At 37.8% G+C, this 13,506-nt stretch overlaps 1 protein-coding gene and 1 long non-coding RNA gene across 2 annotated transcripts; one reads left to right on the top strand and one right to left on the bottom strand.

The window, feature by feature from the left end:
• Window positions 1–2,108: 2,108 nt before the first annotated feature.
• LOC121635682 lies at window positions 2,109–4,346 on the top strand. Its single transcript, XR_006009508.1, has 4 exons — window positions 2,109–2,299; window positions 2,424–2,481; window positions 3,138–3,198; window positions 4,269–4,346. It is a non-coding gene; the product is annotated as an uncharacterized LOC121635682 (long non-coding RNA).
• A 1,411-nt stretch (window positions 4,347–5,757) lies between these two features.
• On the bottom strand, window positions 5,758–12,312 carry LOC121635675 (gap junction alpha-8 protein-like). Its single transcript, XM_041978958.1, has 11 exons — window positions 12,283–12,312; window positions 11,782–11,856; window positions 11,512–11,690; window positions 10,842–10,913; window positions 10,661–10,741; window positions 6,983–7,259; window positions 6,686–6,864; window positions 6,533–6,604; window positions 6,356–6,439; window positions 5,992–6,177; window positions 5,758–5,909 (listed from the first exon to the last, which is right to left on the bottom strand). Exons 2-11 carry the CDS (start codon window positions 11,849–11,851, stop codon window positions 5,778–5,780), a joined length of 1,332 nt encoding a protein of 443 aa, XP_041834892.1. The 5' UTR covers window positions 11,852–11,856; window positions 12,283–12,312; the 3' UTR covers window positions 5,758–5,777.
• Between the last annotated feature and the right edge of the window lie 1,194 nt (window positions 12,313–13,506).

Genomic DNA, 13,506 nt, shown 5'->3' with positions numbered 1-13,506 from the left:
ACACTTCCCTGAAAGTGGAGCAGTACTGTGATGCACCACTGCATGTGGCTGCAGAGTGGGACGCTGTTTGGCGAAGATAAAATTTCTAATTAATATTATTCTTTTTAATCCATCTCACATTTCAATGTTATGAAAGGCTTTTGGACAAACAAGTGATGTGTTTTTACAAGTATAATTTAAAGACATAGATGTTGGAGGGAAAAGGCTCTGGCGTAGGGAGACCACCTGATTTATTTTTCTATTAAGAAATAAGACACAACAAACTCAGGTTGAGGCTTTCAACATGGCGATGGGGAGAGACAGTGGTTCAGCACTCAGAGAGTATCTGGTGTCAACTCCAAAGCTCTAGCCCCAGCGCAGCCTTTTCATTGAGCAGATTATGCAAATCACATGAACAAGTAGCGCAAGCAAGTCAGAATGGAAAAACACAGCATTCATCATTTCATAACCTTTATCATGAAGAGCAGATGAAGCCACATTCTGTTGTCTGCAGAGCAAGACTACGAGTCATTACACAAGTTTGAAAGAGAAACTTTAAGATGTCAACACTTCTGCTTACTTTAACACCACCCCTGATTTACACTTGTCAAATTAAGAAATATGTCTTTTGTAAGTTAAAGTGCACATTAGGTGTAATTAACAGAAACATCACATAGAGTTTGCACACTGCCCTGTATGAATGATGCAGGCTAAAAATGAAACACACTTTGCTTTTTTTGCAAACAAGAATGACAGCTGTAATATCAGCAATGATGAAAGTATTTATAGGCTTACAGTTACCATTTTTGTCTCGAATTGGTTTGTTGTTGTTGTTTATAACTTCATCACATTTCTCTTTTTTCATTTCCTCGTTGAGGTGCTGATGTTTCTAAGGACTGTTGTATCTGCAGTGGTTTCCTGGCTGAGGCAACAGTTAGTGATCTTCAGTCAGGATGGATGAAGGTGGATGGATAACATGGAGGATGGAGGGACGGCTATTTTACCAGAACAGGAATAAGTTTCAGAGAACTCTATGAGGGACATGCTATGCAAAGCACCTGATAATTTTCCATCCATGAATCCAGGTCATGAGATCAATGTAGTGAAAATTTTGCAGCAATCAGTTCATCCATTTCCATGTTTAATGACACTGCTTTGGTCAGAAAGATGATAAATGGTATGCAGCTGTTCATTCATAATCTGTATAGAGCTGTCTGCCACTAATTTCTATAATGTTATATTTCCAAACTGAAAAAATAAAGATTAGTTTTACATTTGAAAGAATATTGTTAAGTAACAAGATTTTTATTTTACCTGAGTTAAATTAATAAAGATTCTTTCATGATAAAGAATATGACCGAGGGGAAAGGGGCATGGCTAACATACACATGCAGTAGTGTACCTCTGCAACAGCTCTGGTGAAATTTTAGGATTTAACGCTAAACTCTGCGCCTTCATTATAAAATCTACAACATGTGAATAACTTTATTTATTGTTCATGCTTTTGGTGAGTTACCTTCTGCCAAAACACAAACAACAGCTATCATGCTTGACAAAGACAAGACACATGACAGAAGAAAAAACAAAGCAGGTGCCATGCATGAACTCGAGCTGGTGATGAGGGAGCCTTGTTAACCCCGATAGAGAAGCTGCTGGACAGCATTTAATGAGGAAACAGCAGCTTACACACCTGATCAGAACATGAATTGTGCTTCAACTGTTTCACCTGCTAGAGTCACATAGGAGGCAGATTCCTGCTGTATCCTGACTGTTGTCTACATTCAACCTTTATATTATTTTTCATTTAAATGCTGTCACTTACTTCTGCTACTTCTTCATACTGGGTGTATTCTAAGTTAACACCTTTTGTTTGTGGTCAAGCATGTCTTGTTTGCTAGTTGCTATGTCAGAAAACTGTTTGTAGACTTGTCAAAACCGGTCTTACTTTTATCTTGTGTCGTTCCTTCAAAACAGCATGAAAATTCTATGTGGTTTTCTTTGTCACGAACACCAAGTGATTAAGCATATTGATCATACGAGTCCCGAATAACCAGTCATGACTTCTTTAAACTAATTATACATTAATGTGCATCAAGCAAGACTAGAATTACTTCTTAATTTGGTATTATGTGGACAGCGTAGCCTGTTGATAGGTTAGTTAGAAAACACCTCCTACATTTCATTGTGTATTAAAGGACATGCAAACTGAAGGGAAACATTTCTGGAGAACTTTGTTTAAAAATCCATACGACCGACTGAACACAGAAGACTTTCTTCTTCTTTTGACTCCTGTTTTTCAACAGATTTTAACCTGATTCAGGTAAAAACCCATTTTTATGTTGTCTTCAATATTTAGTGAAGTTGATTTTTATTTCTTGAATTGGAAATATAACATTATCATTTATATTTATTTATGTTTACTGTTGTTGACTTTGTCCTTTCAGCTCCATTTTTCAGGGCTGTAAGCTGAACTGCTGTGGGTGAACCAGCCAACTAACCAGTGTAAATATTTTTACTGATTTATGTCAATAGAAAAAGCTTTTCTTAATTTCAACCTTCATTTAATCTATTTACTCCAAATCAGCTATTTTATTGATGAACTTCTTGTTTCTTGATTTTTTGTGTTTCCACTGGTTTTATTGGAAAGAACTTTAGTTAACTTCCTGGGTGGGCTGGGTGGTTGTTCATCTCAAACTCGGGTCCTCTACCAGAATCCTGGGAGCTGGAGGATCCTACGCAGTATCTTAGCTACGTTACACACACATTTTGTAACCAGGTCGAGTAGGTACAGACCTGACCAGGAAAAACTAATGGACAAGAATTTTCTGTAGGATATAAATTTAGAGATCTCAGCTAACAGTTGAGGCATTAACATCCATCTCCAGCCTGCTGTGTAATTAGCACCCATTTGTTTGCAGATCACTCCGATGATGATAATGATGAAGCACGTGTCCCATAAAAGAAAGAGAAATGTAAAATAGATGTTCATGCGTAGACATTGTTAGAAAAAATGCAAAACCACATCAGAACTGTGTTATTCAATCATGTAAAAGTTGAGAGGAGAAACAATGAAAGAACAACCTCTGATTAATGAGAATTACCAGATGCACTTCAGTTGACAGATGATTGAACTGTGTTCATGGTGTGTGTGGTTACAGAGGGACTTGAACCACTGCAGGTGAACCAAACAACCACTCCTCAGTCACACAGAAAAATCTGGTAAGTGACTTCACTTGGAAATGTCATTACATGTGCTTGGTAAGCCGTAGAGCAGCATTTCTACTCTGATTTAAACATTTAACATGTACGAGCAGACTGGACTGGAGCTGTCATGAAGGCATCAAGGAAAAGCAGACACAATATCTGAGATATGTTTTTATTATAGAGCTAAAAGATTTAGAAACAGAGTAACAGTAGAACAACTTTGTGAATTAAACATTTTACAGATTTTGCTTCTATGTTTATATTTGCCTTTATTAAAACATATAAAGCAGCTTCCATAACCTGTAAAGTATAAACACACAAATGAAGAGTAACATGTAAAGAATTTCCTCTTGTGGATTAAAAGAGTATTTCTGAATCTGAAATTGGGAGCAACAGGAATTTTAAATCTGAATATATCTCTATCCATCTGTGTTAGAGACAAGAGTCTTGTGGCTACAGCATCCAAAATACTGATCACAGCTGGGCTCGATACTTTCTTGATTAAACACCTGAATTATGTATCTCAGGAAGGAGACCTCTTCTGTAATTCAGATCATTTAAAAAAAATTGTAAATCTAAATTAAAAAAAGGAAAAAAAAAAAAAAAAAAAACAACAAAAAATTAATATCTAATAAATATTGGTGTTTTTTTTTCTTCTTGTCCTTTACTGTCTCAGAAACTATAAAGGGCTAAACTCTGACTCAGAATTAGGAACTTTTTATCTGTTAGTGAGTAAAACTCTTGTGTTATTGTGACCAATCTGCACAGTTTCTGAGAGAAAACCTAAATTCTCGTCTTTTTTTTGTCAGCTCTTATTTGTCAGTACTATATAATAAACTCACTTCAACTTGATATATACTTGAATTAAACTGATCAAAAATCTGGGCCAGAGAAAGTAGAATGACGAAGTAAAATTTCTCATCTATTATCTGAAACACACGTCTTTTTTTTTTATGAAACTCAATAATGGAGAGTTTCCACAGTAAAAACTTTACTCCAAACATATTGCCAAATCATCTAACTACCACAATCTTTGCTGCACTAAACTGACAAATCAATGAATATTTCTGTTTGTCTCCCACCAGGAAAAATGAAGATCCTCTTTGCCTGTTTGCTGCTGGCGCTGCTCGTTGCCACTGGGTTCGCAAAACCAAAAGCCTACAAAAAGCCAAAAAATACAAAGCCCAATCCTCAACCAGCAGATGAGAATACACAGACACGTTATGAGAAGTTTAGGAGACAGCATATAGACAAACAAATGACTGCGGTAAAATGTGATTTGGAGATAAGGAAAAAGAACATTTACAATAATGACAACAGCTGTAAGGAAACCAACACCTTCATCCTTGATGATCCAGCAAAAGTCAAATCTATTTGTAACAGTGATGGTGAATACGATGAAAAAACTAACATGACCAAAAGCAAGAAAGCATTCAAGATTGTTGTATGTGAACTAAAGAATCAGGGAGCAAGGAAACCAAATTGTCAGTATAAGGGAAAAAAGCTCACTAACAGATTTGTTTCAGTCAGATGTCAACAGGGATTACCTGTGCACTTTGCAGGAGACATACTGAACTCTTAAGCATTATGCTGAGTTGCATCTACTTCAGAACCCTGTCAGTGAGGCAAAGCAATCTGAAATGTGATGCTGCATCTTCATTTAACCTTTGACTGTCTAAAATGAATAAAATTACAAATGTGAATTTGCGAGAAATGTTTTTATTTCATCATCAACAACATAAGGAGGATCAGGGCAGGGCGGAGCTAGACTCTTATACATAAAGGGGAGGGGGGGGGGGGGGGGCAGAGGGTGGGCAAGACTTTATCAGGGAGGTCACATACAAAGAAAGGAAATTATCATGAGAAATAAAACCTCTTTCATCATGTGGAAACTTTTGCAACAAGTTCAAAAGCTCCACATAGCTTGAACGTCTATTTCAAGCTATGTGGAGCTTGATGAGGTAAAATGGGGATCAATAGATTCTCCTCCAGTAGTTCTGGTTTAACGTCTGGTGGCAGCGGTAGAATCCTTGTGTCTGACCACAATGGCTTGCTTGGTTAAGCCCATGTTAGGAGATGTTGGGCTGTTGACATTCAGGCTGGGGTCTGTCTCAGCCTGAACTGTTTCCTTCCTCTTGACAGAAAAGTTGGAAATATTTCCCTTTTCTCTTCATTCTTATGTCTTTCTATACAAAATAAGACTCATTATGGGCTATAATTCTCCACATTTTCATTTCATAGCTTACTTTAAAATGAGCAACCAGGCTGTTTAAGTTGAACTGGATGATGTAGCTGTATCTCAGTCACCGCCAAGTTAACGTGAATACTGAGGTACTTTTTGAGCATCTTTAGAGTTTATTTTCAGCTCCAATATGAAAATCTTGATTAACCAAGTTCATATGAAGTCCATAAATACACTAACTGAAAACAAAATATGACGTGGTTTCCCCATATTATTTTAAAACTAATTTAGTGTTAGCATATAACTCGATTAGCACTACATCATGGCTTCAGGTTAACAATAGGTTAACAGCCTTTCAAAACATTGATAGTTGTACTTACAGAGAGACAAAATCTCCTCTAGAAAGGATATCTCATATGTTGAGTTTGGCATCGGCATCCTTCTCTTTAACATCTGCTTCTGTCTTGACAAGTGATGCCATCTGAAAGCCTCCATAATTTGTCTGCTGACGTTTTTCAACCCTCCAACCCTTCAACACCAAGCCCTGAAAGTAAAATAGCACCAATGTGTTGTTTAATCAAAGTACACAACAGCTCTCTTTGATCACATAAGGACAGTGAACTCACCATCTCCACCAGGTTCAGAAGACCAGACTGACATGACACAAAGAGCACGATTGCCATAAATACAGACTTCTCTGTTGGCTTTGGTAGATGACACTCAGTTGTAGTGGGGCATGGGATGGCTTTTACAAAGTTGGTGATTGACAGGGGGCGCTGGAAAACCAAAGCTTGTCCCACTGCAAATCCCACCTGGAGGCACAGAAAATCAGGGCAGAATAAGCAACATTAAAAAGTGGTTTATATATAAATCATCAAAATTCCATTTTCTATATTTTAAATGTGTTTTTATGAGAATGATATGTACAGCTCCCTCCTCTTGGAAATGCATCTATAATGTGTTTATATTAGTTTTGGAGATAAAACTCACTTCTAGCAGAGTGACAGCTGATAAGCTTCCCACATATGCCCGAAGTAGGCCTGCATGGCCTTTAACCTCCACTTCTGCTCTGTCCTGGTAGAAAAGCATTGGAGACATGAAAAATTTTACAGAATGGAGTTATAAAATGTTTAAATGATAAATAGGATCTTGTGTTAGGTTTTCTACCTTCTTTGCCGTGACAACAAGATGGACCAAGTAGGAGAAGAAAATCAGACCAGGAGCCAAAACTAAAGTCACCTAAGGACAAAGTCAGTATTACCAAATGAAACTGGTCTTATTGTTTGTACTTACTGTTGCTTGTGTTGTATTTCTAAGCACCTGCAGTGTCCAGTACTGATACAAAGAAAAGGGGAAGATTGTGTTAAAAGCAGCTTGACTGCAGCCTGGCTGCATAGATTCACAGACAAAGTGTTTTAATTCGTTGTCCCACACTGGCTTCACCGCTGCCCCGACAATAATGAGTCGGATCAGCTGCAACACTGGTAGGATGGTTTTACCTTGGAGACAGATAATAAGATTCATTAGGATTAGATGCTTCTTATGCATGTTTTTCTGGCTCTGATGACCCCTCTCTGTATATTTTTATCACTTTCATTTCCTGTTTTCTGTCCATACCCAAAAATCCAGCACAGGAGTTCCACAGAGCCAGCAGCTGAACTGGGAAGCTCTGACTCTCCTCCACCTCTGGCTCTGATTGCAGGGCCTCTGCAGCGTCCTCCTGGCTCGGTTTGCACCACAACACATAAACGACCTCCAGCACACACAGCAGGATGGAGATGCAGGAAGCAGCAAACACAGTTACCAGGAACACAGACTTCTCGGGTGCATGGGGAACAACACAATCAGTTGTGTGAAAACAGGGTTTGCTTTCACATCGATGACGCGTTTCAATCTGGAAGCCATAAAGTAAAAACTGAACCAGGACAGACCCAACCTTTAAAAAAAAAGACAATTTTAACTATGAATTCACAACAAAGATAACATGCCATGATGCGTTCAGGGTCCTTGCTATAGTTTTGCTACTACTGACAGCTGTTCTGAGATCAAGCCTGGACCCAGTAGGATTCCCGTGTTAGTTAGTAAAACAAGGAATAGAACACGGTCAGTTTGTGGGGTGAATCGATCTAATCTGTTAACTGTACCTTGTATAACTCAGAATACAATAGATACCAGTGTAAACCTCATAAAGCTGCTGTACTAAATGTTAGATCTCTTTCCAACATGTCACTGTTAGTTAATGACTTCATCATTTCTCACAGTTTAGATTTTTCTTTTTCTGACAGAAACATGGTTAACAGAAGACACAAGTGCTACAGTTCTTAATGAAACAGCATCCCCTCATTTTAGTTTTATGAATAAATGTCGAAACGGGAGGAAAGGGGGAGGAGAAGCTGCCTTATTTAAAGATTCATTCCAGTGTAAAGAAATTTCATTTGCTGATTTTACTTCTTTTGAATATCTTAGTTTTATTTTAAGTGGCACTCCTAAAATCCTATTTCTAATCATCTACAGATGTCCAGGACATTGTGTAAATTTTATTGATGAATTTTCTGAATTATTGTCGGTTATCTCTACTGATTTTAACCTTTTTATCTTAACTGGGGATTTTAACATTCAAACAGATAACATGATGGATAGTAATGTCAAGGAATTTTGTTCCATATTGGACATGTTTGGTTTGTGGCAACATGTAAAAGAACCGACCCACATTTGAGGTCACATTCTGGACCTGGTTATTTCAAAGGGTGTTGATATTTCTTCTGTTGCGGTCACTCACTTGGCCTTGTCTGACCATTTTTGTATTTTGTTTGATTTACTGATCACTCAGAATGTCCAACCAACCTGCTCCTCGGTTAGAAAGAGGTACATTAATGAAAGAACAAGTGCTAAGTTTGTGGAGGCCATAGCTATGTTACCAACAACCAGTGCAGAGTCAGTTGATGGACTCCTGGATAATTTCAATCTGAAAATCTTGAATGTAATGCTGTTGCACCGATAAGAATCAAGAGCACTTTGAGCAAACAGAAAACACCATGGAGAAACACCCCTGTGGTTACCAGCCTAAAAAGAGAATGCAGAAAAACTGAGCGGAAATGGCGGAAAAATAAACTTCAAATTCACTATGAGCTGTACAAACAAAGCCTGCGTAACTATAACAATGAGCTGTGCAAGGCCAGAGAGCTGCATTTATCTGAAATGATTAACAGGAATGTCAACAATTCTCGCACTCTGTTTGCTATGATTGAAAAACTTACAAATCCTCCTAAACAGATAAGCCCAGAGCTCCTTTCCACTGAGAAATGCAACCAATTTGCAAACTTTTTTAGCCAAAAAATTAAAACAATCAGACAGAATAATAATTCCACACAGTCAAACAAGAAAATTAGTTTGTGTCTAATAATTCTGATGTCATGTCGCAATTTAAAATGGCGAATTTAAAAGTCCTACAAGAAACAGTTTGGCATTTGGAATCAACAACATGCACTCTGGACATGATTCCATCCGACTTTTTAGAAACAGTTTTTACCTCAGTAGAAAGTGATCTACTGATAGTTAACAGCTCACTGGCATCAGGCATTTTTCCCAAGTCACTAAAGATAGCTGCTATTAAGCCACTCCTAAAGAAAAGGACTCTAGACGCCTCTATAATGAACAACTATAGACCTGTCTAACCTCTCTTTTATTTCCAAGATTATTGAAAAAGTTGTATTTCACCAGCTTAATGACTTTTTAAATGAAAGTGGAAATCTTGATAAATTTCAGTCCGGCTTCCGACCTCATCACAGCACTGAAACAGCTCTGGTCAAAGTGTTAAATGACATTAGGTTGAATACTGATTCTGGTCAAGTATCAGTCCTGGTTCTGTTGGATCTCAGTGCTGCGTTTGATACTGTAGATCACAGAATCCTGTTGCACAGGCTGGAAAACTGGGTTGGACTTTCTGGAGCGGTTCTTAACTGGTTCAGGTCCTATTTAGAAGGCCGGAGTTATTTTGTTACGATCGGCAGCTGTGAATCTGAACGAGTGGCCATGACTTGTGGAGTCCCCCAGGGGTCAGTCCTTGGGCCTCTTCTGTTCAACTTGTATATGCTCCCTTTGGGTCAAATATTACAGAACTATAGCATTAATTATCAAAGTTATGCAGATGATACCCAACTTTATGTGTCTCTGTCACCAGATAACTGCAGTCCAATAGACTTATTGTGTCAGTGTCTGGAGCAAATAAACACCTGGATGAAGGAGAATTTCCTACAATTAAATGAAGACAAAACTGAGATTATTCTGTTTGGTAGCAAAGAGAAGAGGGTCGGCATTGGTAAACACCTGGAGACTCGGGCTCTTAAAATCACCAACCAAGTTCGTAACCTGGGAGTGTTGATAGACTCAGATCTGACTTTCAGCAGCCACATCAAAGCTGTCACTAAGACAGCTTTTTACCAGCTCAGAAACATCAACAGAATTAAAAGTTTAGTCTCCCAGAAAGACCGAGAGAAACTCATCCATGCATTCATCTCCAGTAGGCTGGATTACTGTAATGGTCTTTTAACAGGACTTCCTAAAAAGAGCATTAAACATCTGCAGCTCATCCAAAACGCTGCTGCTAGAGTTCTAACCAGGACTAAGAGATCTGAACACATCACACCAGTTTTGAAATCTTTACACTGGCTTCCAGTCAGTCACAGAATAGATTTTAAAACCCTTCTGCTTGTTTACAAATCCCAGAATGGTTTAGGCCCAGAATACATCTGTGATATGTTCAGAGAATATAAACCTAGCAGAGCTCTTAGATCCAAAGACTCTGGTCAACTAGTCCAGACCAGAGTCCAGACTAAACATGGAGAAGCAACATTTAGCTGTTATGCTGCAAACAAATGGAACAAACTGCCAGTGGAGATTAAACTTTCCTCAAATGTAGACATTTTTAAATCTAGATTAAAAACATTTCTTTTCTCATGCGCCTATGCATGAAGTCTGCACGGTAACTTTTTTAACTTATCTTGCTTTTAATCATTTTAATGTAATTTATTATTTTATTGTGATTATGTGTTGATGCCTTTTACTATTTTAAATATCTGTAATGTCTTTGTTTTATGTAAAGCACTTTGAATTGTCCTGTACATGAAATGTGCCATACAAATAAACTGCCTTGCCTAAAATATATCACTTTACTGGCAGTTATATAACAAGACTGTGACAAGAAATGGACATATTTCTTTGTTTGTAAAACTTTGATCTTTATTATATTAAATCTATTCATTATTATGGTATTAAGTATGTGAATTGAAGCCTCACCTCTACCAGTATGACAGAAGCCATACAAGCCAGATATGCCCCCCGAATGTGAGCTTTGACTTTGACTCCCCCAGTCCTCACCTTCAGGAGAATAGAAAAAGTACCATTTTTATAGATCCCCTGATTACCTATGGACTTCAGGTGAAATTTTATCTTATCTTCATAAATCCTTACCCCTTACCTGGTTTTCCTGGTTGATGAGGTGGATTAGGTGGAGGAGAAAGACAAGACCTGGAGCCAAAACCAGAAGCAGCTGAAGTAAAGTTGAAGCTCTGTTAGCATTTTAATTTCATGACACAGCATGGTTAGTTGCACAGTTCATTTAACCACCATCCTTGTCCCAGTATTCCTGCACAGGAAGGTAAATCACTTTTTTTCCCTCTATAGGAGAGCAGCATAATTTAAATCAGATAATTTAAAGTGAATTAACTCGTCTGCATAGCGTCACGAGAAGGTGGCGGTATAGAAAGCATTGTTTGTGGTTGTCATTCAGTAGAAGAAGTAGTGGTCCTAAACTGAAGTACGTGATTTTAAAAAGCCATTATTCCAAATGGGCATCAAGTCTTATGTGAAACAGCTAAAAGCCAACTCATACATGTGATCATATATGAACATCGGATTGCAAATAAACATATAAACTCATGTATGTGTACATGTAAACTCTTTCTCTTTAGTAAAAAACTTTTTATGCAATCTCCATGAACCATTTCTTATTCACATCTAATGTGTGCCAGTCAAATGTAGCATCAGAAACTAGATAATATGGATTCATATCCAAAGGAATGTTGACAGATTTGGTTCATTTTCAGTCAGAAATATTTGTTTTAGAAACATTAGTGAAATATTGTCACCTGTAGTGTCCACAAACGCATGGGGGATACAGGCATGAGCTTATCTAAACAGCCCAAATAACAGCCTTGACTTTGTGTATTGCAGACAAAGTCCGAATCGTCGTCATGCCAGGCGGTTTGTGCTGCAGCTCCCACTGTCACCAGTCTGATGAGCAGGAACACAGGCAGCACTGATCGACCTGGTTGGAAACAAGCTCCATCATATCTCGTTCTAATCCCTGAATATTAAATCTCTAGTTTAAAAGCTGAGAGAAATATAAAGGAACTTACCAATAAAAGTTGCTTGTGATTGCCATTTGAATAGCAAGTAGCTCAGGAAACTCAGTTTTTGGCTCTTCATTGTCTCTGTAATGAGAAAGACACACAAATAGCTTGTTGTATCTGCTTGACAGAGGGGTCAAGTTATTTGGTATCAGCTAGTCCAGTAATATCAACATTTTCTTGTAACAGCAAACTTGCCCCTCCTATTTCCTCCAAATGTTTTCCATCTCTCTGTGGAACTGTGCTTGGAATTTTTCCAAAGAGCAGCAACAATCCAGGATCACACAACTTTCAGTCTGAACCTCCTCACCACAAAATAAACTTTTCAACAAACTAAAGTTTTTTATTCTCAGAAAAATAAACTCAGATTAGTTCAGTTTGAATTAAATTAAGATTAAAACAGAAAGTGGTGGAATAAAAGATCAAGACTATTAAGACTGTTGTAATTTTAAGCATAGAAATGTGGAGCTTATGTAGTTATGATAGAAGATAAAATCAGTTGTTACTCACCCAGCTTGTGTCTGGCCTCCTTGTTATAAATACTATAACTAGTGTGATGTTTTACATATCACTGGATGGTCCTCCCATAGGGGAAGCCTGCCAATTTTTTTTTTTGTGTGTGTGTGTATGTATGTGTGTGGGTGTATTTCTGGAAGTCAGTGTTGGGATCTGCCAGAGGAATGAAGTGTATTTTGTAACTGGTACGGCATCTTTTGCTAAATGTAAACTGATGTCTTTTGGTTTAATGTTTGTTGTTAAAGGTGTGCAGACAGTATAAATAGCCCCGTGGAATAAAGAGAATTGTTCAGTGATAATGGTTAACACACTGTTTAAGCCTTATGCTCCAGCTCTGGCAAACATGTTCCCTACAAGGGTTAGGTTTAGTAAACACAATCTGTCTTTCCACTGCTTCACTGATGATGTCTGGGTCTTTTCCTTGGATAAGCAGATCGTTGTAGTTGTTAAAACGAGCTTCTTCAAGCTGAACAACAATAGTAGGGATGAGTAATATTCCAGGAAAAACATGCCATGCACTTCACACATTTTAACAGGAAAATTACCCACGAGGGATGTTAGCAGTTCTGTTCCTGTTAGTTTGAAATGTCAGTCATTATCATTCCCGTCCTCATCATACTTTCACTTCTTTCTCATCTCAGCCTGATTTATTGAACCTAACAAGTGGCATAAAATCATTCTTTTTTCCTTTTGCAGGTTTTACCCACTAGTATATCCTTTAAAACATGTTGGGTGAGATGAGTTACTGGAGGGGTTCTCACTCCTGCTTGGGGGGAGAACTCCAGCAGGTTCCTACTTTAAGTGAGGTTGACCGTTTCTGTGCCATTCTTTCATTGTTGCAGGTGGATCGTGGGTTCCTGTACCTGAAGGTTTCCACGGGCCTGGTTACTTGTAATGAAACAGCGCCCTCTGCAGTTAATAGAAAAGAATTTATTTGTATTTTTGAGTCATCATGATGTATATTCTCTATAATACTAAATAACCAATCATTAATTAATCGTTCAATAATCAGTTATTGTATTATATATGAAATTCAGACAGATTTGTTAAACAAATTTCACACTCTTGCCAGGATTTGCACCTGGAGTCTTCCACCCAGAGGATGGCTGTGTTACTGTTACACCACAAGAGTTTTTTTTTTGTTGTTGTTGTTGTTCTTTTTCACAAACACCTCATTTTCAGAGGATGATTTCTTTTTCTTTTCTCTTTGTAGAATTA

This window comes from Melanotaenia boesemani, chromosome 24 (genome assembly GCF_017639745.1).
Source record: "Melanotaenia boesemani isolate fMelBoe1 chromosome 24, fMelBoe1.pri, whole genome shotgun sequence".
Lineage (NCBI taxonomy): Eukaryota > Metazoa > Chordata > Actinopteri > Atheriniformes > Melanotaeniidae > Melanotaenia > Melanotaenia boesemani.
This window is presented reverse-complemented; position numbering and strand designations above follow the sequence as displayed.

Bases quoted from the DNA above. Each gene is read 5' to 3' on its own strand.
- LOC121635675 (XM_041978958.1), bottom strand. From the start codon at position 11,851: ATGAAGAGCCAAAAACTGAGTTTCCTGAGCTACTTGCTATTCAAATGG. The intron at 11,691-11,781 runs GTAAGTTCCTTT...GTTTCCAACCAG, and splicing joins ATCACAAGCAACTTTTATTG to GTCGATCAGTGCTGCCTGTG. The intron at 7,260-10,660 runs GTGAGGCTTCAA...TATGGCTTCCAG, and splicing joins CTTCTGTCATACTGGTAGAG to ATTGAAACGCGTCATCGATG.